The 26,974-nt window shown below is 41.1% G+C and overlaps 1 protein-coding gene across 2 annotated transcripts in view; it reads left to right on the top strand.

Annotated features, from left to right (window-relative positions):
- The window catches only part of n4bp3 (NEDD4 binding protein 3), a 58,071-nt gene that overhangs the window by 30,115 nt on the left and 982 nt on the right, over positions 1-26,974 (top strand). The window contains exons 1-10 of one of the 2 annotated variants that reach the window (XM_061927518.2): positions 9,272-9,364; positions 12,757-13,028; positions 13,103-13,265; positions 16,815-17,024; positions 21,603-21,724; positions 21,793-21,988; positions 22,062-22,154; positions 23,627-23,878; positions 23,982-24,231; positions 26,337-26,974. The exon at positions 26,337-26,974 is cut by the window's right edge and continues 982 nt beyond it. In XM_061927518.2, the coding sequence (XP_061783502.2) occupies positions 12,790-13,028; positions 13,103-13,265; positions 16,815-17,024; positions 21,603-21,724; positions 21,793-21,988; positions 22,062-22,154; positions 23,627-23,878; positions 23,982-24,231; positions 26,337-26,689 (1,878 nt within the window). In that variant the 5' untranslated portion in view covers positions 9,272-9,364; positions 12,757-12,789 and the 3' untranslated portion in view covers positions 26,690-26,974. Of the gene's footprint in view, positions 1-9,271; positions 9,365-12,756; positions 13,029-13,102; positions 13,266-16,814; positions 17,025-21,602; positions 21,725-21,792; positions 21,989-22,061; positions 22,155-23,626; positions 23,879-23,981; positions 24,232-26,336 lie in introns of those variants that run through there. The other variant, XM_061927520.2, reaches the window with a different exon arrangement.

Below are 26,974 nucleotides of genomic sequence, written 5' to 3'. Positions count from 1 at the left end.
ATATTATTAATTTATTTACTGTATCTTATTTTATTATTATTTTTAAAAAGTACCTTATCTTCACCATACCTGGTTGTCCAAATTAGGCATAATAATGTGTTAATTCCATGACTGCATATATCGGTTGATATCGGTATCGGTAATTTAAGAGTTGGACAATATCGGAATATCGGATACCGGCAAAAAGCCATTATCGGACATCCCTAGTCAAAATATATTTGTTATATTTCCTGCCTTTACAGTAAGACATTAATAATGTAGGTAAAATCACACGCTGATGCAATGTTATTGCAAGTTTTACACAATGTTTTGAAAAATGTGCTGCAAATTCAAGCATTTAGGCCAAAACAATCACAAAAAACCCTTGGGGAACTGAATAGGGGACCTTTAACAATACATTGCATCGTATAAGTCCAAGTGGACATATTGTTGTGGGCAGACTCGCTACTTTAATGGCAGCAGAGAACACATTATTGTCATGGTCAGCATGTGATCTCAGTCCGTGCTGTATTATACATTATATTGGCCTATTAGCGTCAATGAAAAAGTTTTACATTGTGGCAAACAGCTCCATGAATTAAACATGAGCAGCTTTGATCCAAGTCTATAAGGAGGGCCGAAGCAAAGTGGGCCGAAGTTGCTGCTGCAGCGCTCTTTTGCTTGGCTATTTGAAGCATTTGCATAATTGGCGAAACTGCCGAGGGCAGCGGTGCAAAGCACTTAATAATTTATTCCGAGCGAGAGTCGCTCAAATGTTTGTATGAGACAGAGACGTAGAAATAGGATTGGCGAGGTGGGCAGAATGGCTTTGAATAAGGGTTCTCCTGTGTTTGATAACATCCCTGATATTTCAGAAAATATCTCTATTCTAAATGATATCAAGACAATATCTTATGGTGTCAGAGTTGCTCCGTTTAAACATGCGTGTTATTTCACTTTATTAAATCCTCAAAGTATTGGTTTTATTTTGCTATTTTAGTTAAAAAAATAGTAAGCAGTCTTAAAGCTTTTCACATTTGATTGATGTTCTCGTGCAAAAAACATCAATATACATGACATTATCATATATGTCCTACTAAAATGCTTAATTTAGGCCAAAAATGTGGTTCAGTTCAGTTCAGTTTATTTCGAACATGCATACGATACAATGTAGTAGATAGATAGAATAGATAGAATAGAATATAAAGTACTTTATTGACCCCTGGGGGAAATTCAGCACCACAGTTCGCTCACAATAGACAAAAATACTAATAAATAATATAATACATATAATACATTATATATATAATATATAATATATAAATAATATAAATATATTCTACATATACATAATGCATCACATATTTCCAGTTGTTTCATTACAGCACGTCCGAAAAGCACGTCTTCCTATGAGGAAGCAGTGCCTGGGGAGTCTGTGGTGGGCTCTCCTATTTCTGGGGCTGAGGTTGCTGAGGTAGTTAAAAAGCTCCTCGGTGGCAAGGCCCCCGGGGGTAGATGAGATCCGCCCGGAGTTCCTTAAGGCTCTGGATGCTGTGGGGCTGTCTTGGTTGACAAGACTCTGCAGCATCGCGTGGACATCGGGGGCGGTACCTCTGGATTGGCAGACCGGGGTGGTGGTTCCTCTCTTTAAGAAGGGGAACCGGAGGGTGTGTTCTAACTATCGTGGGATCACACTCCTCAGCCTTCCCGGTAAGGTCTATTCAGGTGTACTGGAGAGGAGGCTACGCAGGATAGTCGAACCTCGGATTCAGGAGGAACAGTGTGGTTTTCGTCCTGGTCGTGGAACTGTGGACCAGCTCTATACTCTCGGCAGGGTCCTTGAGGGTGCATGGGAGTTTGCCCAACCAGTCTACATGTGTTTTGTGGACTTGGAGAAGGCATTAGACCGTGTCCCTCGGGAAGTCCTGTGGGGAGTGCTCAGAGAGTATGGGGTATCGGACTGTCTGATTGTGGCAGTCCGCTCCCTGTATGATCAGTGCCAGAGCTTGGTCCGCTCCCTGTATGATCAGTGCCAGAGCTTGGTCCGCATTGCCGGTAGTAAGTCGGACACGTTTCCGGTGAGGGTTGGACTCCGCCAAGGGTGCCCTTTGTCACCGATTCTGTTCATAACTTTTATGGACAGAATTTCTAGGCGCAGTCAAGGCGTTGAGGGGATCTGGTTTGTTGGCTGCAGGATTAGGTCTCTGCATTTTGCAGATGATGTGGTCCTGATGGCTTCATCTGGCCAGGATCTTCAGCTCTCACTGGAACGGTTCGCAGCCGAGTGTGAAGCGACTGGGATGAGAATCAGCACCTCCAAGTCCGAGTCCATGGTTCTCGCCCGGAAAAGGGTGGAGTGCCATCTCCGGGTTGGGGAGGAGATCTTGCCCCAAGTGGAGGAGTTCAAGTACCTCGGAGTCTTGTTCACGAGTGGGGGAAGAGTGGATCGTGAGATCGACAGGCGGATCGGTGCGGCGTCTTCAGTAATGCGGACGCTGTATCGATCCGTTGTGGTGAAGAAGGAGCTGAGCCGGAAGGCAAAGCTCTCGATTTACCGGTCGATCTACGTTCCCATCCTCACCTATGGTCATGAGCTTTGGGTCATGACCGAAAGGACAAGATCACGGGTACAAGCGGCCGAAATGAGTTTCCTCCGCCGAGTGGCGGGGCTCTCCCTTAGAGATAGGGTGAGAAGCTCTGTCATTCGGGGGGAGCTCAAAGTAAAGCCGCTGCGCCTCCACATCGAGAGGAGCCAGATGAGGTGGTTCGGGCATCTGGTCAGGATGCCACCCGAACGCCTCCCTAGGAAGGTGTTTCGGGCACGTCCGACCGGTAGGAGGCCACGGGGAAGACCCAGGACACGTTGGGAAGACTATCTCTCCCGGCTGGCCTGGGAACGCCTCGGGATCCCCCGGGAGGAGCTGGACGAAGTGGCTGGGGAGAGGGAAGTCTGGGCTTCCCTGCTTAAGCTGCTGCCCCCGCGACCCGACCTCGGATAAGCGGAAGAAGATGGATGGATGGATGGAGTTGTTTTGTTTTAAAGTGACTGCATAAAAGCCAACGAGACAAACACTGAGGCATTGTATTGAATAGTATTAATATAGTTGTGCTGAATATTTACATGGAAGACACAAAATACACTTAATTTAGAGAAGGCTATGCAGGTCAGCTCAAATCCTAATTTTGTAAAAAATTTTGTGCCACAATCTGAGAAACAGCACCCTCTGGTGGCGAGATATAACCCCGTTCTTCCCTACAGGATGCCAGCGTTCATTTGATGGTCTCGCAAATGATTTATAGAATTGATTGATTGATTGATTGAAACTTTTATTAGTAGATTGCACAGTTCTGTACATTCTTTATAAAGTGGCCAGAATATGATTTCAAATAATCATAGGACCTGCAATTATTCAGTTAAATTTGATTATATTTATGTCAAGTTTTTCTTTTTTCATTGTGTAAAGTAGAGATAAGCTGATACACACAGGGCCCGATGTACTAAACTCCAAATCTAAACAAGAAATATTTCAATAATAATTTTTCAGTGATGTACCCCCTGTGAACATTTTTTTAATTGAAGTACCCCCTAATCAGAGCAAAGCATTTTTGGTTGGGAAAAAAAAAGAGATAAAGAAGGACTATGTCATCAGTTTCTGATTTATTAAATTGTATAACAGTGAAAAATATTGCTCATTTGTAGTGTTTTTTCTTGAACTATTTGGAAAAAAAGACAGAAGTAACTAAAAACTTGTTGAGGAATAAACAAGTGATTCAATTATAAATTAAAGCTGCAAGCAGCGATGGCCGGGACCGACTTTGAGGGCTCATAAAATCCAAACCGGAGCAGTAATTAAAACTCTTTCATCAACTTTTAATCAGAAGGGTTTAATCTCTCTCCTGTGGTAATTTGAAGCCGACACGACAAACGCGCTCAGAGGAGATAATGTTAGAAAAAGGTGACTGTTTTTACAAAACTTTTGTTTTGAAGGGGGAATTGCAAACTCCCTGTTGATTTTTGCCGGGAATTGTCAGTGTATGAAATATAGGTCTAAGTGAGACCTCCGTAGAGTTTTTTGTTTCATATCTCTACGACATTCCTACTGGGAGTTACAGGCAGTTTTGTCTGTTTTCTTCCTAGGGGGCGCTAGAGCGCAATTTTAAGTTTTGGGGTTTGGTTTTTTGATTAGATCGTAATTTTCACCAGTTCTGATGTGTGTCCCCAATTTGGTGAGTTTTGAAGCATGTTAAGAGGGTCAAATTACAGCTCAAAGAGGCGGCGGTATAATAATAAAACGCTAGAAATTCAATAGGGTCCTCTGTCCCAAAGGGACTCGGTCCCTAATAAAGATTTCTACACATAGAAGTAATCATCAACTTAAAGTGCCCTCTTTGGGGATTGTAATAGAGATCCATCTGGATTCATGAACTTAATTCTAAACATTTCTTCACAAAAAAAGAAATCTTTAACATCAATATTTATGGAACATGTCCACAAAAAATCTAGCTGTCGACACTGAATATTGCATTGTTGCATTTCTTTTCACAGTTCTTTTTGACAGACATTTTAGTGAAAAACCTGAGCTTGTGCTTCACTGACTTTATGAACTTACATTCATATTTTGTTGAAGTATTATTCAATAAATATATTTATAAAGGATTTTTGAATTGTTGCTATTTTTAGAATATATTAAAAAAATCTCACGTACCCCTTGGCATACCTTCAAGTACCCCCAGGGGTACGCGTATCCCCATTTGAGAACCACTGCTCTAGAAGCTATACAATTATAAACTGATGGTGCTGAATAGACGATATGTCTAATATTTTTTATTTCTGACCGTCTAAAATGTTGACACAAACACGTATGACGGAGGTTTGCGGCACGTGTGTGGAACTGTCAGTTAATTAAAACGCAAAATATGGCTGACAAAGCGGTGATGAGTGTTGATAAATCACATTGCGTGTGCTAAATAAACATATTTGCATCTTCTCCACACAAAATTGTGAGTGTTTTAAAAGATCAGCATGTATTTTGCATGTTAATGAAGACAGAGACACAAAATGGATTGCACGCCTTAATCTGCTCACTTAATAGACACAATCCAGGTTGCACATGTTTAGTCGAACATCTTTACGTGTGCTATCAAGTGTTTTAATACACGCAAACCTTTAGTAAATCAGGCCCATAGTATTATTAGCAGTAGATGATACAAATCATAATAATACATCATTTTTATTTTGATTGAATTCTCATTATTATCGTCCTGGGAGTCAAGTCTCCCTTTGTTGTTAAAAACTAGTGACACCTCTGTTTCTAACTTTAATTGAGACACCTTGAACGCACCACAGTTATGGGCAATGAGCTGCAAAAGTGAAACTTGTACATAACGTTCTCCTATTATATTGTTACCTTTCTTTATCACCTCGTATTGTTCAAAATGTTTGGTGCTGTGTGTGAATGCTTAAATGTGAGCTTTGATGACGTTGTGACGTCTTTGTTGAGTGAAGTGTTCGAAGTTTGGTTTGCCGCTATCCCGGCAGAACGAACCGTTTCGTGTTTTTGACTGGGAGTACAGGAAGTCTGCGTCATTATCAATTTGATTAAAGCAAACTTTGGTATTGAACTTTCACAGCGATATACATTTCTAATGACCATGTATGCCATGTTATTTTTATAACTTACATACCGTATTTTTCGGAGTATAAGTCGCACCGGCCGAAAATGCATAATAAAGAAAGAAAAAAACATATATAAGTCGCACTGGAGTATAAGTCCCATTTTTTGGGGAAATGTATTTGATAAAACTCAACACCAAGAATAGACATTTTAAGGCAATTTAAAATAAATAAAGAATAGTGAACAACAGGCTGAATAAGTGTACGTTATATGAGGCATAAATAATCAACTGAGAACGTGCCTGGTATGTTAACGTAACATAATATGGTAAAAGTCATTCAAATAACTTCACACATAAGTTGCTCCTGAGTATAAGTCACACCCCCGGCCAAACTATGAAAAAAACTGCGATTTATAGTCGGAAAAATACGGTATATAAATGGCAGAAAGAAATAAGCTTTGTCATGACTTGGTCCTGGGGTTTAGTTTTTCTCGAAGGCAACGGAAAGTTGGCTCGGGCGAGACGGGAATGAAGGTACATTTTTATTTAAACACTATAAATACAAAACAAGGAAGTAAACAAAAGGCGCGCACAATGGCGGAGAACAAACTATGAAACCAAATACTTGCACAAAGGCAAAAACTATGAACAACAAAAAACACTAACTGTGGCAATAATAAACAAAACTTACTTGGCATGGACAAAAAGGAGCAGCGTGAACGATGGACATGAAAAAAGAGTCAGGACTGTGCAGAGCATAAATGTGGGGATGTCACCAGCAAGACAAACTGAAAAACAATGAACTTAAATACTACAGACATGATTAACGAAAACAGGTGCGTGACTCAAAACGTGAAACAGGTGCGTGACGTGACAGGTGAAAACTAATGGGTTGCTATGGTGACAAACAAGAGTGCACAATGAGTCCAAACATGGAACAGGTGAAACTAATGGGTAATCATGGAAACAAGACAAGGGAGTGAAAAGCCAGAAACTAAAGAGTCCAATAACTAAACAAAACATGACTAAGACAAAACATGATTACACAGACATGACAAGCTTAAGGTCACAACATACTTACGAGTGCACAAAAATAAAATCCAACAAAGAAAACTTTTACAAATCCCGGCATTCTTAAGCAGCCAACACTAATACTCCCGAGCGTTACAAATCCCCTTTTCCTGGAAAAAAAAAACTACCGGTAAACCCAAATAATCCCATACTGCAAGTAAAAAAATTAAACATGCATGATATCAATAAAGCTCAAGTTGATGGCAGCAAAGCACGATGCATAAGCCAACAGACGATTTTATCTTCTGGACCTCATAGCAGCGGATTGTTTCATATGCAAAAGTCAATATTTTACACATATTTTAATTTTAGAACGCAACATTTGTCCGGAAAATTTATTTTCTATGTTTTTCTGTTGAATTCTACTCATTAAGGCCATCTAGCTCAGCTTCCATGAATTGATCAACGTGGACCCCGACTTAAACAAGTTGAAAAACTTATTCGGGTGTTACCATTTAGTGGTCAATTGTACGGAATATGTACTGTACTGTGCAATCTACTAATAAAAGTTTCAATCAATCAATCAAACATTGACAACTGGGAGGCTCTTGCAAGTGAAAGATCCAACTGGCGTGCAGCTATCAACAGTGGCTGCAGAGTCTCTCAAGAGGCAGACGAGTCATTCTTGGAAGAGAGACGTTTATGAGTGAACTGTGGTGCTGAATTTCCCCCAGAGATCAATAAAGTACCTTTTATTCTATTCTATTCTATTAAAACAGGAAGCAGTTCGTCGCATGCGACAGGAGCGGCCATAGTAGTAGTAAACATACCAAGTGTGTGCGCAGGGAACGAGGGGCCCTCTAGAAGTCTTATGTATGGGGGCCCAGGATTTGGTGCAACGCCCCTATGGATGACACTTTTGTCTAATTCTCTTAAAAAGCTATGACTGTATAAAAATGTATGGGAAACACTGGAATATTCACATACTGTATTTCAGTATACTGCATATTAAACAGACTGCCATCATTCCCAAAATTGGGACATTAAAAATGTGCGACTTCCGTGGAATGCACGTTATTGTCATGTCTGTGTAATCATGCTTTGTCTTAGTCATGTTTTGTTTAGTTATTGGACTTTTTAGTTTCTGGCTTTTCACTCCCTTGTCTTGTTTCCATGATTACCCATTAGTTTCACCTGTTCCACGTTTGGACTCATTGTGCACTCTTGTTTGTCACCATAGCAACCCATTAGTTTTCACCTGTCACGTCACGCACCTGTTTCACGTTTTGAGTCACGCACCTGTTTTTGTTAATCATGTCTGTAGTATTTAAGTTCATTGTTTTTCAGTTTGTCTTGCTGGTGACCCCCCCACATTTATGCTCTGCAAATTTCTGACTCTTTTTTCATGTCCATCGTTCACGCTGCTCCTTTTTGTCCATGCCAAGTAAGTTTTTGTTTATTAAGCCACAGTTAGTGTTTTTTGTTGTTCATAGTTTCTGCCTTTGTGCAAGTATTTGTTTTCATAGCCAAGTCGTTTCTCCGCCACTGTGCGCGCTTTTCGTTTGTACTTTTTTTTGTAGTTATAGTGTTTAAATAAATCATGTATTCCCCTTCACGCCACATATGGTCCAAATCTTTTGCACCTCGGGAGAACAAACCACGCCTCAGTCCAAGTCGTGACAGTTATTTGCAAGCAAAACAAGCACTAGATTGAATTGTCCGTACGACTCAGCAACGGATCTTTCCCCCCCAGTTGTAACCTAGTTATTTGGGTTTTAGTTACGCAACCGGCTTGTGATTTGACATATGCTGCCTGAGCCATCTGTCGCATACACTGCATGGTATTCTTCTGCTGGGACGTGAGCTCCTGATGGGGAAAAAGCATTTCCCAAACAAATGCAAGTATGCAAAGTGTATTTTTTCGATAGATTGTGTAATTCTGCATGTGTTTGTCAGGCTTGTCCCTGACAGTTTGACTGTGTTTTAGTTTTTCCTCTGCGTTTGTCTTTGTTTTCTGTCAGCGCTTTTATTTTGTCTTCATTTCCTGATTGTCTCCCTGAGTGCTGCTTCCCCTCAGCTGTGGCTGATTGGCACCTGGCCACACCTGGTCTCAATCAGCCAGCTGCTATTTAAACCTGCCTTCCCCCTCCAGTCAGTGCTGGATTATTGTAGTGTCTACCTGTCATTGTCGATGTCACTACTACCTGTCATAATACTTGTCGTTGTAGCTAGTGATGGGTTGATGAGGCGTCATGAAGCGTTTCGACACATTGCAAAACTGTACTGATACTGTGTCGATACTGTGTCACTAAATACTGACATCTGCTGGACATTACAAATCCCTACAGGCAACCTATGGACCGACTCAACTGACACTGATTTTATGACCTAGTACAGGGGTCGGCAACCCGCGGCTCTTTTAGCGCCGCCCGAGTGGCTCTCTGGAGCTTTTTCAAAAATGTATGAAAAATGGAATAAGATGAGGGGGGAAAACTAATTTTTTTTTTTTTTTATATGTTTTCTGTAGGAGGAGAAACATGACACAAACCTCCCTAATTGTTATAAATCACACTGTTTATATTAAACATGATTCGAGTATTTGGCGAGCGCTGTTTTGTCCTACTAATTTTGGCGGTCCTTGAACTCACCTTAGTTTGTTTACATGTATAACTTTCTCCGACTTCCTAGGACGTGTTTTATCCTTTTTCTGTCTCATTTTGTCCACCAAACTTTTAACGTTGTGCATGAATGCACAAAGGTGAGTTTTGTTGATGTTAATTGACTTGTCTGGAGTGCTAATCAGACATGTTTGGTCACTGCATGACTGCAAGCTAATCGATGCTAACATGCTATTTAGGCTAGCGGTACATATTGCATCATTATGCCTCATTTGTAGCGACATTTGAGGTCATTTAGTTTCCTTTAAGTCGTCTTAATTCAATGTATATCTCATGACACATTATCTGTATGTAATATGGCTTTTAATTTTTTGCGGCTCCAGACAAATGTGTTTTTGTATTTTTGGTCCAATATGGCTCTTTCAACATTTTGGGTTGCCGACCCCTGACCTAGTATATACAATAATATAAACCAAGTCATTGTATTTCATTTAGGATTATTTCATATCTTCATTTAAATAAAACTATATTTTCAGCTTTTTTAGATACAGTCAATAAAAAATGTGAACATGTATCATAACATGGAAATGTAATGTGTTGTGAATGAGGATGCTTGTGGACTGGGATTTTTTTTCATTAATTTTTTACACATTTTTATTAAAAAAAAACAGTTTTTCCAACGTATTAAATTTTAGACGATTTATTTCATTGATTGATTGAGACTTTTATTAGTAGGTTGCACAGTGAAGTACATATTCCGTACAATTGACCACTAAATGGTAACACCCGAATAAGTTTTTCAACTTGTTTAAGTCGGGGTCCACTTAAATTGATTCATGATACAGATATATACTATCATCATAATACAGTCATCACACAACTTAATCATCATAGTATATACATTGAATTATTTACATTATTTACAATCCGGGGTGTGGGATATAGAGGGGGCGGGGGTTAAGTTTGGTTGTTATCAACACTTCAGTCGTCTCTTCTTAGTTATTATTTCTCCGGCTGTAGAAAAGACCCGCTCACAGTTCGCGTATCGGTCACGTGACCAAAACAGCTCATGATCGGTCACGCGACTTTGAGTTGAGTTTGAGTTTATTTCTAACATGCAAGTATACAACATGATACATCACAATCTCCAGTTTCTCTTTTCAACATGTTCGAAAAGGAGTAGGAAGAAGCAGAGCTTATTTAATCCTACCCCTTTTCTTTTACATAACAGTTGCTAAAACTTTTGTTCACTTCCTGTTCTCAATTTATTCACAATATACTCCATAAGTAATCACAATAAAATAAGTAAATAAATAATAATTGGTGAAGTAAGTTACATTTCATATGTTGAGATAAGTAAGATTATTTTGTGAGTGAAAGAATGAAAGAATGGATGAGTTAAATAAATTCAGAATGTTTATCATGGTTCTTCTTCTTTGTACTTTGTAAACACTTTAAGTTTGAAGAGTTTCTTGAAGTGGATCATATTAGTACATTGTTTGATTGCTTTGCTTAATCCATTCCATAATTTAATTCCACCCGGGCTCGGGATCTTACTGTGTGGAGTTTGCATGTCCTCCCCGTGACTGCGTGGGTTCCCTCCGGGTACTCCGGCTTCCTCCCACTTCCAAAGACATGCACCTGGGGATAAGTTGATTGGCAACACTAAATTGGCCCTAGTGTGTGGATGTGAGTGTGAATGTTGTCTGTCTATCTGTGTTGGCCCTGCGATGAGGTGGCGACTTGTCCAGGGTGTACCCCGCCTTCCGCCCGATTGTAGCTGAGATAGGCTCCAGCGCCCCCCGCGACCCCAAAGGGAATAAGCGGTAGAAAATGGATGGATGGATACTGATATACTGAAGGTCTTAAGTGTTGTACGTGCATACAAATGTTTTAAATTACATTTCTCCCTAAGATTATATTCCTCCTCTTTTTTTGAGAAGAATTGTTGTATATTCTTGGGTAGCAGGTTATAGTTTGCTTTGTGTATAATTTTAGCTGTTTGCAAATTCACTATGTCGTAGAATTTCAGAATCTTTGATTCAATAAATAAAGGATTTGTGTGTTCTCTATATCCAACATTATGTATTATTCTAACTGATCTTTTTTGTAACACCGTTAATGAATGAAGTGTACTTTTGTAATTATTTCCCCATATTTCTGCACAATAACTCAGATATGGTAACACTAGTGAGCAGTAGAGAATATGAAGTCATTTTTTGTCTAGAACATGTTTTGCTTTATTCATTATTGACGTGTTTCTTGCTACTTTATGTTGTATATTTTTTACGTGAGATTTCCAGTTCAATTTATCATCAATCATTATACCAAGAAATTTGGTTTCATTTACTCTTTCAATTTCTATTCCGTCTATTTGTATTTGTGTTTGACTTTCTCTTCTACTGTTACCAAATAGCATTATTTTAGTTTTACTGAGATTCAACGATAGTCTGTTTTTGTCAAACCATCTTTTTAATTTGTTAATTTCTTCTGTTATTATTTGTAGTATCTTCTGTGTGTTCTCTCCTGAACAAAACGCTGTTGTATCATCCGCAAATAATACTAACTTTAAATCTTTTGTAACTTTACAAATGTCATTTATATATAGATTGAATAATTTAGGTCCTAGTATTGATCCCTGAGGTACACCACAGGATATATTTAGCGTTGTAGAGGTGTGTTCGCCTAGCTTCACGTATTGTTTCCTGTTCATTAGATAACTTCTTATCCAGTTTAAGACTAACCCTCTGATGCCATATCGTTCTAGTTTTTTGATTAAAATATTGTGATTAATTGTGTCAAATGCTTTAGTTAGATCCATAAAAACTGCTGCCGCACATTTTTTATTATCTATAGCATTGGTAATTTCTTCTGTAATTTCAATTAAAGCCATCGAAGTTGAAACATTAGCTCTGTATCCATATTGATTTTCTTCGAGTATTCTATTTTTATTTATGAAACTCTCTAATCTGTTATTGAACAGTTTTTCAATGATTTTAGAAAATTGTGGAAGTAAGGAAACTGTGTCTGTGTACGCGCACCGACACAGGGTTTCGCTCTATGAGCTCGATCGGTGTTGCCGGACCCATCACTAGTTGTAGCTCTGTCTACTTTTGTTCACTCTGCTCATGTCATAGTTCCTTCGTGTCACAGTAAGTGTTTTTGTTTCTTGTCGACAGTTAGCCTTTGTGCTATTTTAGTTCATAGCCAAGTTTGTTCTCTGCGTTGTGTGCGCCTTTTGTTTGTACCCTTTTGTTTTGTTTTTTTTGCTAAAGTGTTAAATTAAATCATGTTTTCCCGCACAATGCCTTCCGCCTTCTCTGCATCTTGGGGTTCGTCACCAACAAAACCTGACAGTGCTGTTGATGGGAGGTGCTGTGTGTGTTTATGCGGTGGCGTTAAGCTCCAGCTGGGCTGGGAGAAAGCTGCCCGACACACTCCAGTAGCACAGATGATGACATCAGGGTTATAAAAAGTGGAGGGAGACCAAAAAAAAAAAAAAAAAGTGCAATTCTTACTTTTGTCTTCACAGAGCACCTTTCCGCCCCTGTGAGCTGTGTAACCAATGGCAACCTCAGTCCAGAGTCTTCCTCGTCCTGGCAAGAACTTCAAAATCGCCTTCCCGACGCCGTCCTTTACGCAGCGCTGCAGCATGGGGAGTGTCGGCAGTCTGGTGGAGAGGCCCGATGTCTCTCCCGCCAAGGTGAACCGAGCCGTGCCCCAAGTCAGGCCCAAGCAGTCCGGCGGCCTCCTGAAGAAAGGCTTCGCTCAGAGAGAACTCCTCAACTACCTCAACATCACCAGGTGTGTGCGACATGCCGCCATGGAACGTGTCCCTATATTGTCGTCACGTGACCACAGCTGTGTTCGCCAAACAGAAAAGAGCCCAAAACCAACCAGGCCAGGGGCAACAAGAAGGACATCGTGATCTCCGTCGGAGGACGAGAGGAAGAAAACTTGTACGCTCGGGTCTTCCACAAAGATGGGACCGAAATTGACTTGGCAAAGAACTCCCTGCCAAGTGGGGGCAAGTATGAAAAGGTGAGTGGCGACTCTTACGGATAAAAGTACAGTTTTAACATTCATAACTGTCATACAAGTGTACCGTATTTTTCAGAGTATAAGTCGCACTGGAGTATAAGTCACATTTTTTGGGGAAATTTATTTGATAAAACCCAACACCAAGAATAGACATTTGAAAGGCAATTTAAAATAAATAAAAACTAGTGAACAACAGGCTGAATAAGTGTACGTTATATGAGGCATAAATAACCAACTGAGAACGTGCCTGGTATGTTAACGTAACATATTATGTTAAGAGTCATTCAAATAACTATAACATATAGAACATGCTATACGTTTACCAAACAATCTGTCACTCCTAATCGCTAAATCCCATGAAATCTTATACGTCTAGTCTCTTACGTGAATGAGCTAAATAATATTATTTGATATTTTACGGTAATGTGTTAATAATTTCACACACAAGTCGCTCCTGAGTATAAGTCGCACCCCCGGACAAACTATGGAAAAAACTGCGACTTATAGTCCGAAAAATACGGTAAAAAGAAGTGAGCCGCTATGTAAATCAACCAAAATAACTCACCAGGGATGAGTACCTTTCACATTTGAATCAATACGGTTCCGATTCCTGGTACCTGGGAATCTATACCGGTACTCAACAGTGCCAATTTGGTAATTCTATTTTTTTTTAATTGGCAGTTAATAGTGAGTTTATAATAATGGTCTTGTCCAATTGTCATATCTTGTTTTCTTACACTTCTGAGTCTCATTTGCAAATATTACCGGTACATAAAAAACTTTGCATGCAGTTGCAATTCCAAGACGCTAGACCTTAGCCAGATGTACTGTATTTTTCGGAGTATAAGTCGCACCGGCCGAAAATGCATAACAAAGAAGGAAAAAAACATATATAAGTTGCACTGGAGTATAAGTCGCATTTTTTGGGGAAATGTATTTGATATAACCCAACACCAAGAATAGACATTTGAAAGGCAAATTAAAATAAATAAAGAATAGTGAACAACAGGCTGAATAAGTGTACGTTATATGAGGCATAAATAACCAACTGAGAACGTGCCTGTTAACGTAACATATTATGGTAAGAGTCATTCAAATAACTATAACATATAGAACATGCTATACGTTTACCAAACAATCTGTCACTCCTAATCGCTAAATCCCATGAAATCTTATACGTCTAGTCTCTTACGTGAATGAGCTAAATAATATTATTTGATATTTTACGGTAATGTGTTAATAATTTCACACATAAGTCGCTCCTGAGTATAAGTCGCACCCCCGCCCAAACTATGAAAAAAACGGCGACTTATAGTCCGAAAAATACGGTAAGCGTCTCACCTTTTGGGACCGCCCATCAGACAGGTAGTGTTCGTGGAAGTAGAGAGTCAACTTCATCCCAGCGATCTTTAACATTTATAAACATACACGTATAAAAAGAAGTTAACCGCAGTACAATAAATCCAAAATAAAACAAAACTACCGTATTTTTCGGACTATAAGTCGCAGTTTTTTTCATAGTTAATGAAAGTTGCATAATGTTTTTTTCCTTCTTTATTATGCATTTTCGGCAGGTGCGACTTATACTCCGGTGCGACTTATACTCCGAAAAATACGGTACTCACCTACGTGACAAACCTTTAGGAAGTGGAGTGGAACGACTGTTAATAACTGGGATTTATATAGCGCTTTTCTAAGTACCCAAAGTCGCTTTACATGTAGAACCCATCAATCATTCACACCTGGTGGTGGTAAGCTACTTTCATAGCCACAGCTGCCCTGGGGTAGACTGACGGAAGCGTGGCTGCAATTTGCGCCAACGGCCCCTCCGACCACCACCTATCATTCATCATTCAATTCACCGGTGTGAGTGGCACCGGGGGCAAAGGGTGAAGTGTCCCGCCCAAGGACACAACGGCAGTGATTTTTTGGATGGTAAGAGGCGGGGAGCGAACCTGCAACCCTCAGGTTTCTGGCACGGTTGCTCTACCCACTACGCCATGCCGCCCTGTTCAAGGCGAGTCGGTTTACTGCCTACCAGCTTTTCATTGGAACAGTCACTGTTGAGTATGAACAAAAGGTTAACCACTACGCTGTAGGGTGAAATCAAGATCAAATCTTATTACTCACCGTTTGATGATGTGTGTAGGAGATAGGGGTGTGGGGAAAAATCGATTCGAATTCGAATCGCGATTCAGAATCGATTCTCATTTTTAAAAAATCGATTTTTTATTATTTTTGTATTTATTTATTTATTTTTATTTTTTTAAATTAATCAATCCACCAAAACAATACACAGCAATACCATAACAATGCAATCCAATTCCAAAACCAAACCTGACCCAGCAACACTCAGAGCAGCAATAAACTGAGCAATTGAGAGTAGACACAAACACGACACAGAACAAACCAAAAGTAGTGAAACAAAAATGAATATTATCAACAACAGTATCAATATTAGTTACAATTTCAACATAGTAGTGATTAAAAATCCCTCATTGACATTATCATTAGACATTTATAAAAAAATAAAAAAAGAACAATAGTGTCACAGTGGCTTACACTTGCATCGCATTTCATAAGCTTGACAACACACTGTGTCCAATATTTTCACAAAGATAAAATAAGTCATATTTTTGGTTCATTTAATAGTTAAAACAAATTTACATTATTGCAATCAGTTGATAAAACATTTATAAAAGCTTTTTACAAAAATCTACTACTCTGCTTGCATGTCAGCAGACTGGGGTAGATCCTGCTGAAATCCTATGTATTGAATGAATAGAGAATCCTTTTGAATCAGGAAAATATCCTTTTTGAATCGAGAATCGCGTTGAATCGGAAAAAAATCGATTTTGAATCGAATCGTGACCCCAAGAATCGATATTGAATCGAATCGTGGGACACCCAAAGATTCACAGCCCTCGTAGGAGACATGGGATTTAGGGGAGGTGAGCGGGATGACCTCTGCATCAAGAGTTCTTACATTAACTGACAAAGAAGAGTGAATTGTGTACTTGTAATGAGCAGCCAGGACATAGATATGTGCACTTCTCTCTTATGTTCCATTTTCAGCTTTTTGGTTGTCATCACACAGTACCCTTCCGTGGCTGCATGACAACAAAAAGTCAAGGGAGAATTCATCAAATAGATCCATGGCATATTCCAGCACCACGTGAAGGCTGTACTGTGATTTCCAACACATTGACAACTTCTCAGCAGCCATTGTGGGTGTTTTATACGGACATACAGCCAATGGCTGACTGCCAAGGTACTTGTCAAAGTATCAGTATTACATGTAGACATACCTGGCAGCATCCTTCGACACCCCCGCTGCTTGTCAGCAGCATCAATCAACCTTTTATTCCACTGCTTATGGATCCAAACTGCGGCGCTTGTTTTGCTTTCAATTTATAGCCGCTATGAAATCTATTAATCGACGCGGAGAAACCTGGAAGCCAAACAGTTATGGATTTAATAGCATGTCTTGGAATTGCGATGGAATTCCTCAAACTCGACTGTTTGCGTGTTTGTTTGTTTTTCCCACAGGATCGATTGAGGTCGTCCGCCTTCAAACCCGTCACCCCCAAAAACTTTAGCTCCATGCAAAACCTGTATCCATCTTCCAAATCAGAGGACTTGGACCACGGCCTCTCCAATGGGCTGCACAGAGCCTACGCCCATGTCACCAAAGCTGTTTCCAGCTCCTCTTGCTCCTCCTCTCCCTCACGCCATGCTGGGACAACCACGGTCAACAAGGTACATTACCTCTCCTGCTGTCAATTATAACAAGTGTCGTCTTGTATTATTCTCCATAAGCCACAAATGTAAATAATATGGACTGTACCATTTCTCACAGGCAGGGAGAGGTCAAATTTAAGGTGCACTGTACTTGTGTTTTTTAAATAGTATGCTACTTTTTTTATTAAGACTTTTTCAGAGGGAACAGACATACAAAACCCCGTTTCCATATGAGTTGGGAAATTGTGTTAGATTTAAATATAAACGGAATACAATGATTTGCAAATCCTTTTCAACCCATATTCAATTGAATGCACTACAAAGACAAGATATTTGATGTTCAAACTCATAAACTTTTTTTTTTTTTGTAAATAATAATTAACTTAGAATTTCATGGCTGCAACACGTGCCAAAGTAGTTGGGAAAGGGCATGTTCACCACTGTGTTACATCACCTTTCCTTTTAACAACACTCAGTAAACGTTTGGGAACTGAGGAGACACATTTTTTAAGCTTCTCAGGTGGAATTCTTTCCCATTCTTGCTTGATGTACAGCTTAAGTTGTTCAACAGTCCGGGGGTCTCCGTTGTGCTACTTTAGGCTTCATAATGCGCCACACATTTTCAATGGGAGACAGGTCTGGACTACAGGCAGGCCAGTCTAGTACCCGCACTCTTTTACTATGAAGCCACGTTGATGTAACACGTGGCTTGGCATTGTCTTGCTGAAATAAGCAGGGGCGTCCATGGTAACGTTGCTTGGATGGCAACATATGTTGCTCCAAAACCTGTAAGTACTTTTCAGCATTAATGGCGCCTTCATAGATGTGTAAGTTACCCATGTCTTGGGCACTAATACACCCCCATACCATCACAGATGCTGGCTTTTCAACTTTGCGCCTATAACAATCCGGATGGTTCTTTTCCTCTTTGGTCCGGAGGACACAACGTCCACGGTTTCCCAAAAATTTTTTAAATGTGGACTCGTCAGACCACAGAACACTTTTCCACTTTGTATCAGTCCATCTTAGATGAGCTCAGGCCCAGCGAAGCCGACGGCGTTTCTGGGTGTTGTTGATAAACGGTTTTCGCCTTGCACAGGAGAGTTTTAACTTGCACTTACAGATGTAGCGACCAACTGTAGTTACTGACAGTGGGTTTCTGAATTGTTCCTGAGCCCATGTGGTGATATCCTTTACACACTGATGTCGCTTGTTGATGCAGTACAGCCTGAGGGATCAAAGGTCACGGGCTTAGCTGCTTACGTGCTGTGATTTATCCAGATTATCTGAACCTTTTGATGATATTACGGACCGTAGATGGTGAAATCCCTAAATTCCTTGTAATAGCTGGTTGAGAAAGGTTTTTCTTAAACTGTTCAACAATTTGCTCACGCATTTGTTGACAAAGTGGTGACCCTCGCCCCATCCTTGTTTGTGAATGACTGAGCATTTCATGGACTCTACTTTTATACCCAATCATGGCACCCACCTGTTCCCAATTTGCCTGTTCACCTGTGGGATGTTCCAAATAAGTGTTTGATGAGCATTCCTCAACTTTATCAGTACGTATTGCCACCTTTCCCAACTTCTTTGTCACGTGTTGCTGGAATCAAATTCTAAAGTTATTATTTGCAAAAAAAAATGTTTATCATTTTGAACATCAAATATGTTGTCTTTGTAGCATATTCAACTGAATATGGGTTGAAAATGATTTGCAAATCATTGTATTCCGTTTATATTTACATCTAACACAATTTCCCAACTCATATGGAAACGGGGTTTGTACATATAATTAATACTAATATAAAGATACTGTAATTGAAATTAAACAAAACTTTAAAAGTAAATATATATAGTACAGGCCAAAAGTTTGGACACACCTCATTCAATGTGTTTTCATGACTATTTACATTGTAGATTGTCATTGAAGGCCTCAAAACTATGAATGAACACATGTGGAGTTATGTACTTAACACAAAAAGGTGAAATGACTGAAAACATGTTTTATATTCTAGTTTCTTCAAAATAGCTACCCTTTGCTATGATTACTTCTTTGCAGACTCTTGGCAAGTGCAACATTAAACAGTTTCAAGTCAACTCATCATGCTTAATTTATTACAGCATTTGGGAAGCCTGTAGTTGATTTTTATTATGTAAATGTTATATTTTTATCAACATGTGATAGCAGGGACCCTGCCATTCAAAACTAGGCAGCTGCATTTCTATTGATTAATGTAACTATAGCTGAAAAAATGGTACAATAGCAATAGGAGAGACTATTCATCCCTGAACACCATGGAGTTCATGTAGGCTTAATGATGCACTTACATTATTATATCAACTATCAGAGACAGAAACTCTTCATTTAACATAATGTTCTTTTTTGCTGCTTCAACACAGCTCAATCAACACAGAAAAAGGTGAAGTGAAATAACAGACAGACAGGGCTTTGCTGTCCGTAACACACACACACACACCGCAAAATGAGCTAACGTTACGCTAAAAGCAAATTAGCTTTCATCTCAAGCCAGGACTGCGAGGGAGCTGAACTGCCTTTTATATTTCTAGAAGGTCAACGGGCTCATAGTGATGTTACTGGTAGTTGACTGGGAGGTGTTTGTTATAATTTGGGGAGAGTCCGCTGCCTGATGCTTACCTGCTAAACGCTAAGCACTGACTACATGTGCTCTGAATACGCACTGCTGATTGGCTGTTACCGCTCTGTTTGTAACCAATCAGATGGTTGTGTGGGTGGGACAATGCTGGGTGCTGTGTAGAGGACTGACAGAGACAGAGGCAGAAGGAAGCGGAGGCGGCTACTTAATATGTTCGTGTGGAAACTCGTTCGGTACACCTCCAAACCGAACCGAAGCCCCCGTACCGAAACGGTTCAATACAAATACACGTACCGTTACACCCCTACGGATCATGTTTTATTTTAGTTTGAATCCCTTAGTTCTGCCCATGGGTTTGTGTTTCTTAGTTGCCATGAGTGCTGATTATTTTCACCTGCCTCTGATTAGTGTTCGAGACGCTCACCTGCGCCCGGGCACTAATCAGAGAGCTATTTATTTCTGCCTTTCGCCACACTGGCTGTCTTGTTTGCTCATGCAACAAGTTACGTTATATACCTATTTGATTCCTGTTCTTGTACTGATCTTCGCCATAGCTTCCCATGCTATCTGCATGGTTTTCTGTTGATTTTATTTCATTACTGATTTGTACTAAATCAGGGGTCTCAGACACACGGCCCGCGAGACGTTATTTTGCGGCCCGCACCTTAATATGAAAATGTAATGTTAGTGCGGCCCGCGAATTTTATATGAATGGCGCTTGACAGCGTCATACTTGCCAACCCTCCCGATTTTTCCGAGAGACTCACGAATTTCAGGGCAACCATTCTCTCAAATGTCTTCACCCAAACAACGATATTAAGGGCGTGCCGTGATGTCACTGCCTTTAGCGCCCTCTACAACCTGTACAAACAGCGTGCCAGCCCAGTCACATGTTGTATTTGGTTTCTGTACACACACGTAAGTGACTGCAAGGCATACTTGATCAATAGTCACACAGGTCACACTGAGGGTGGCCGTATAAACAAGTTTAACACTGTTACAAATATGCGCCACACTGTGAACCCACACCAAACAAGAATGACAAACACATTTTGGGAGAACATCCACACCGTAACACAACATAAACACAACAGAACAAATACCCAGAATCTAATGCGTCGGTTGAGGTGGGTGGGATTGGGGGGGCGGGGTTTGGTGGTAGCGGGGGTGTATATTGCAGCTCGGAAGAGTTAGGGCTGCAAGGTGTTCTGTTTGTATGGTGAAAAAGCGGACGCGCCGACAGGTTGTAGAGGACGTAAAAGGCAGTGCTATCACGGCACGCCCTTAATATTATTGTCCGGGTGAAAATCGGGACAAATTCGGGGGAATGGTTGCCCTGGGAGATTGTCAGGAGGAGCACTGAAATTTGGGAGTCTCACGGAAAAATCGGGAGGGTTTGCAAGTATGTTGCTAGGGCGGGATAGCCATTCAAAGAAGGTGAACTCATTAAAAAGTGCATGTTAGATTTTTTTTAAGAAATCTTTTCTTGCGGCCCAGCCTCACCCAGTTTCTGCATCCAGTGGCCCCCAGGTAAATTGAGTTTGAGACCCCTGTACTAAATAAATCATTGTCCTACCTTCACAATGCCTCCGGAGTTCTGTCTGCATCTTGGGGAAACGATCCTCGCATTAACATGCCACCCCGCCTTAACACATTCAGACTTTAGGCCTACCACACCTCAGAGTCACTATACTATAGCTGCTGGTAGGAGTAGGTAAAAAATGTAATGGCATTTTTAAAATCGTGGTTAAAAGTCAATACTTTTGCCAGCCATCCCTATCTTGACTCAACTTCCAGTGGTCACCTTTTGGTTCATGGAGTGATATAAGACATTAGTAGGCAAACGGAACTCCAGCATTTGCATTCTTGGGGAGGGAGAAGGTTTCCATAGCGACTCAAAGATACACAAAGAGTTGTGCAATCAACAAAGCAATGACAACCCCTCCAGTCTTCATGTTTTCTTATTGGCATTGCTGCGTAGGCTCATTCCTCAGCGCGTGGGGCGAGCCAGGAGGATGACAACCTGTCGGACTCGGGCCATAACTCCATGAGCAGTTTGCCGCCATACCGCCCCCCTTTCCGCCCACACCTGGCTCACATCAGGTTTGCCTTGGCTCTGTCCGATAGCATTGATAATGTACCGTCATGTGAACTTTTATGGTGCTCTTCAGCGCATCAATGGGTCATATCAACACTATCGGCTCGCTGGACCGCACCACTTTGGGCGCCAAGGCTGCTGGCTCAGGGGGCGCGGCCATGGGGGAGATGGCATGTCGCAGCATGGCCACGCTCAGCCGCCTGGTGCCGTATGGAGGGGAGGCTCCACCTCCTTATGATTGGACTCTGTCCATGTCTGTTGAAGAAGTGGTGAGTACTGGCCAGAGATCTGTGCAATGCAGGTAGAACTATGTCCGAGCTGATTACCTGACCTTCTCCCAAGGTGCGGGATCTGGAGGAGCGTCTGGTGGAGAAAGAACACGAGCTGAAGCAGATGAAAAGAAATCTGGACGAGAGCGAGGGCGCGGTCGCTCAGGTGAGTCTCACATCCATAGCTCAGTCTTTATCAGTGGTTCTTAACCTTGTTGGAGGTACCGAACCCCACCAGTTTCGTATGCGCATTCACCGAACCCTTCTTTAGTGAAAAATAGAATGTTTTTTTTCAAATCCCTTCACTGGCTCCCTGTGCGTTACCGAATCAATTTTAAACTCCTTTTATTTGTTTTTAAATGTCTAAACAACCTCGCGCCAACCTATCTCTCCGACCTCCTTCAGCCTTACTGCCCCACCCGATCCTTAAGATCAGCCGATCAGCTGCTGTTGACGGTCCCTGACACAAGGCTGAAGCTTAGAGGTGACAAGAGCTTTCGCCGTTGCTGCTCCCAAGCTCTGGAACGACCTACCCCTGAGTGTTAGACAAGCCTCCTCTCTTCCTGTTTTTAAATCTCTCTTAAAAACATACTTTTATTCCATGGCTTTTAACACTGAGTGATATCCATCCTGCAATGGCGCCCCATAATACACCTGCTGTGAACCTGTTTTTATGTTTTTATTTATTCTATTTTAATTATTTATTTTTTATCGTGTTCTGTTTGTGTTGTGTTGTGTTTGCTCGGTACTCGTTTTATCTTTTAACCTGTTCATTGTACAGCACTTTCGCTACCCCTGTGGTAAATTTTAAATGTGCTTTATAAATAAAGTTGATTTGATTTGAAATTCAAGACAAAGTTATATGTTTTTGGTATCACTTTAGTATGGGGAACATATTCTAAGTAACAAAGACTTAATTTAGAGTTATTTGGTTAGGGTTGGAAGGTTAGGGCCAGGGTTAGAGGGTTAGGGTTATAATAAGGCCATGCCGAATAATCAATCAATCAATCTTTATTTATATAGCCCTAAATCACAAGTGTCTCAAAGGGCTGCACAAGCCACAACGACATCCTCGGTACAAAGCCCACATACGGGCAAGGAAAAACTCACCCCAGTGGGACGTCGATGTGAATGACTATGAGAAACCTTGGAGAGGACCGCATATGTGGGTAACCCCCCGCCCCCCTCTAGGGGAGACCGAAAGCAATGGATGTCGATAAGGCATTAATAAGTACTTAATAATGACTAGTTAAGAGCCAATATGTTACTAATTTGCATGTTAATAAGCAACTAATTAATGGTGAATATGTTCCCCATACTAAAGTGTTACCATGTTTTTTTACTGGTGCACAAAATGAACCGTGCTTGAACATCACCTTGTTCAAAGAACAAAACCAACACAGTGTATAAACTCACAACAAATTACACACCTGCAAATCAGTCTGACTTCTGCTGTTGCCGTATCCGTAATACGCAGATAGGGAGAAGTTTTTATTCACACGATGAGTCGGGTGTGTCTTGACCTCCGCCGAACCCGACTCACTGAACCCCTAGGGTTCAATCGAACCCAGGTTAAGAACCACTGGTCTAGATATCGTGTGTGAAGCCTGAGCGGAATGTGTGTGGGTCTGCGGGCAGGTATTTGAAGGCAAACAGCGTCTGTGGGAGAAGGAGGTGGAGGAACTGAAGCGCCTCTACGCTGCCAAGCTCCGCCAGGTTTCCCAGCATGCCCAGCGAGCCCAACGTGGCCTCCAATTGCAGCTCTACAAGGCCCAGCAGGACAAGAACCGACTGCAAGAGGAGCTGGATAGCGTGAAAAGGGAAAGAATCCCCGAGTCCGGAGACAAAGAGAAGCCGACCAGTCCAACCCTGGAGGAGACACAGTGGGAGGTGTGGCCTTGCGAGACACGTTATGACAGGGAGAAGCGCACACTTTGACGTAATTACAGAGGAGCGAAGTGAATTCCAACATTGTTCCGTTCTCGCCTTCAAGGTTTGCCAGAAGTCGGGAGAGATCTCCTTGCTCAAGCAACAGTTTCGGGACTCTCAGGCTGAGGTGACCCAGAAGTTGAGCGAGATCTTCCAGCTGAAGACGCAGCTGAGGGAGAACCGCATGGAGTTGCGCAACAAGGAGAGCCAGATAGACGCTCTCCAGGTAATCCTGCAGGACAACCAAATGCACAGACGACCCTCTCAGAGCGCCAGCGACCATGGAAAAGGAGAAGAGAGCGCTGGAGCAACAGGTACTTTGATTTTGTTTCTAAGGAGTCAAACCTGGGTACACCCCTCACATTACAGCGATATCTTTTCGACAATACCATAGAAATGTAACTTGGATGTCACTTAGAAAATGACAATGAAAAATAGGTCTAAATAGCAACACAAGTGAGTTTGATTGATTGATTGAGACTTTTATTAGTAGGTTGCACAGTGAAGTACATATTCCGTACAATTGACCACTAAATGGTAACACCCGAATAAGTTTTTCAACTTGTTTTAGTCGGGGTCCACGTTAATTAATTCATGGAAGCTGAGCTAGATGGCCTTAATGAGTAGAATTCAACAGAAAAACATAGAAAATAAATTTTCTGGACAGATGTTGCAGAAGGCATAAGAAAAGTATCTGCATTTGATTGTTTACATTTGATTATTAACAATCCGGGAAGGGTGTTAGTTTAGGGTTGTAGCTGCCTGGAGGTGTACTTTTATTGCGGTTTTGAAGGAGGATAGAGATGCCCTATCTTTTATACCTGTTTTGAGCGCATTCCACATTGATGTGGCATAGAAAGAGAATGAGTTAAGACCTTTGTTAGATCGGAATCTGGGTTTAACGTGGTTAGTGGAGCTCCCCCTGGTGTTGTGGTTATGGCGGTCATTTACGTTAAGGAAGTAATTTGACATGTACTTCGGTATCAGGGAGGGGTAGCGGATTTTATAGACTAGGCTCAGTGCAAGTTGTTTTACTCTGTCCTCCACCCTGAGCCAGCCCACTGGGTAGGAGTGAGGTGGGATCTGGGGTGGAGGTCTAGAAGTAATACACCTCACAGTGAACATGTCCACATTGGTGTACGTTTTTAATGTGAGCACTGTACGCTGCCGTAATGCTCTTGGGCATGAAATTGAGCAGAGATGCACAGGTTGTTACTGGAATCATTTACCACTTTTGCATGACGACATCACCCACATCATTCTGCTTGAGGATGACACAAAGGTGCTCAATTGTGTTCAGTTCAATTGGCCACTCAATCATCTTCACCTTCCCCATCAAATCACTTGTAATTTTTTTGTATGTGTGTTTGAACTCTTTATCATATTGGAAAATGTTAGTTTTGGGAGCGGAATATTCTCTGATTAAGTGTCATAGTACATGCAAGTACTCCTGTTTCCCTTAAGGGGCCCCTCTATTGCTGACAACACTGGCACTCATTTCATAGTTCCAGCGGCTCTAGATGCGGCTCTTTAGCTCCGACCTAGTGGCTGCCTGGAGTTTTCTCAAAAAAAATGCATACACATTTTTGTTGGTTTCTTTTGAAGGACAAACATGACACAAACCTTCCTAACTGTTAGAAATCCCACTGTTTATAATAAACATACTTTACAGATGAGCGTATTTGGCGAGCTCCATTTTGTCCTAATTTCAGCGGTATTTGAACTCGCCGTAGTTTGATTACAAGTAGGGTTGTCCGATATCGGCCGATAAATGCTTTAAAATGTAATATTGGAAATTATCGATATCGTTTTTTTTATCATCGGTATCGGGGTTTTTTTTTTTATTAATTTTTTTATTTTATTAAATCGACATAAAAAACACAAGATACACTTACAATTAGTGCACCAACCCAAAAAAACCTCCCTCCCCCATTTACACTCATTCACACAAAAGGGTTGTTTCTTTCTGTTATTAATATTGTGGTTCCTACATTATATATCAATATATATCAATACAGTCTGCAAGGGATACAGTCCGTAAGCAAACATGATTGTGCGTGCTGCTGGTCCACTAATAGTACTAACCTTTAACAGTTAATTTTACTCATTTTCATTCATTAATAGTTTCTATGTAACTGTTTTTATATTGTCATAGTTCCATGTGTCAAATGTTAAATATTTTTCACTGAAAGAAAAAATTCGCAACATGTTTGATCATTTTTCTTAATGGAAACATAATTAGAAGTCATATCCACAAACCATAAAAGCACACCTTAGTAGTATTTTAAACTGATTAGTGAAAGCACTTGGCTATTTTAAGTAATAAAAATGAGGTTATTAGCTCTGTAATGTAACCAGGTCAGCTGCAGACTGCTCCACTGGACCGCAAATGAACCATGTGACCATCTTTTGCTTGCAGGAGGCTGTGTGGGCCCGAATGAGGAGCGTCTGCGCGCCGAGCTACTGCTGGAGCGCCGCCAGAGCGAGGCCCAGGCCATGGCTTTTGAGGAGGAGAGGAAGACATGGCAGACAGAAAAGGACAAGGTCATCCGCTACCAGAAGGAGCTGCAGGCCAGCTATTTAGAGATGTACCACCGCAACGCAGAGCTGGAGAGGGAGGTGCACCAGCTGAGAGGGGGCAAGAACCGGAACGGGACTTTGGAAAGAGAAGTGCCAGAGCTGCAGAGTGCACAGGAAGTGGAAAAGCAAAAAGACTGCAGTCCATCCTCGGGTTTGCCATGGATAGACAGGATTGAATCCTCTGATATCTAAACCTTAGTTGTTTTTTTTTCAGCAACGACCGGAATGACAAGGGCTGTTTGGACCAAAAGTTGGAAAGAGCAGAAAAAAAACTTTTAGATTGGGTCAAATGTTTCTTACTTAACGATTGTAATCGTCAATCAAAGATCTGCTAGAATGAAGCACGAACCTTCTGCAAGGGAGAACAATCATACACTGCACAAACTCATCCAAGCAAGATTACATTGGAAATCAAGGTCAGGCTTGTGCACAATTCCACTTTTGGAATTTCAATGTACTTAATTTAAAGAATTGGAA

Source organism: Nerophis lumbriciformis, linkage group LG35 (genome assembly GCF_033978685.3).
Source record: "Nerophis lumbriciformis linkage group LG35, RoL_Nlum_v2.1, whole genome shotgun sequence".
NCBI lineage: Eukaryota > Metazoa > Chordata > Actinopteri > Syngnathiformes > Syngnathidae > Nerophis > Nerophis lumbriciformis.
The sequence above is the reverse complement of the archived record's forward strand: the minus strand, read 5'-3'. Positions and strand labels throughout refer to the sequence as shown.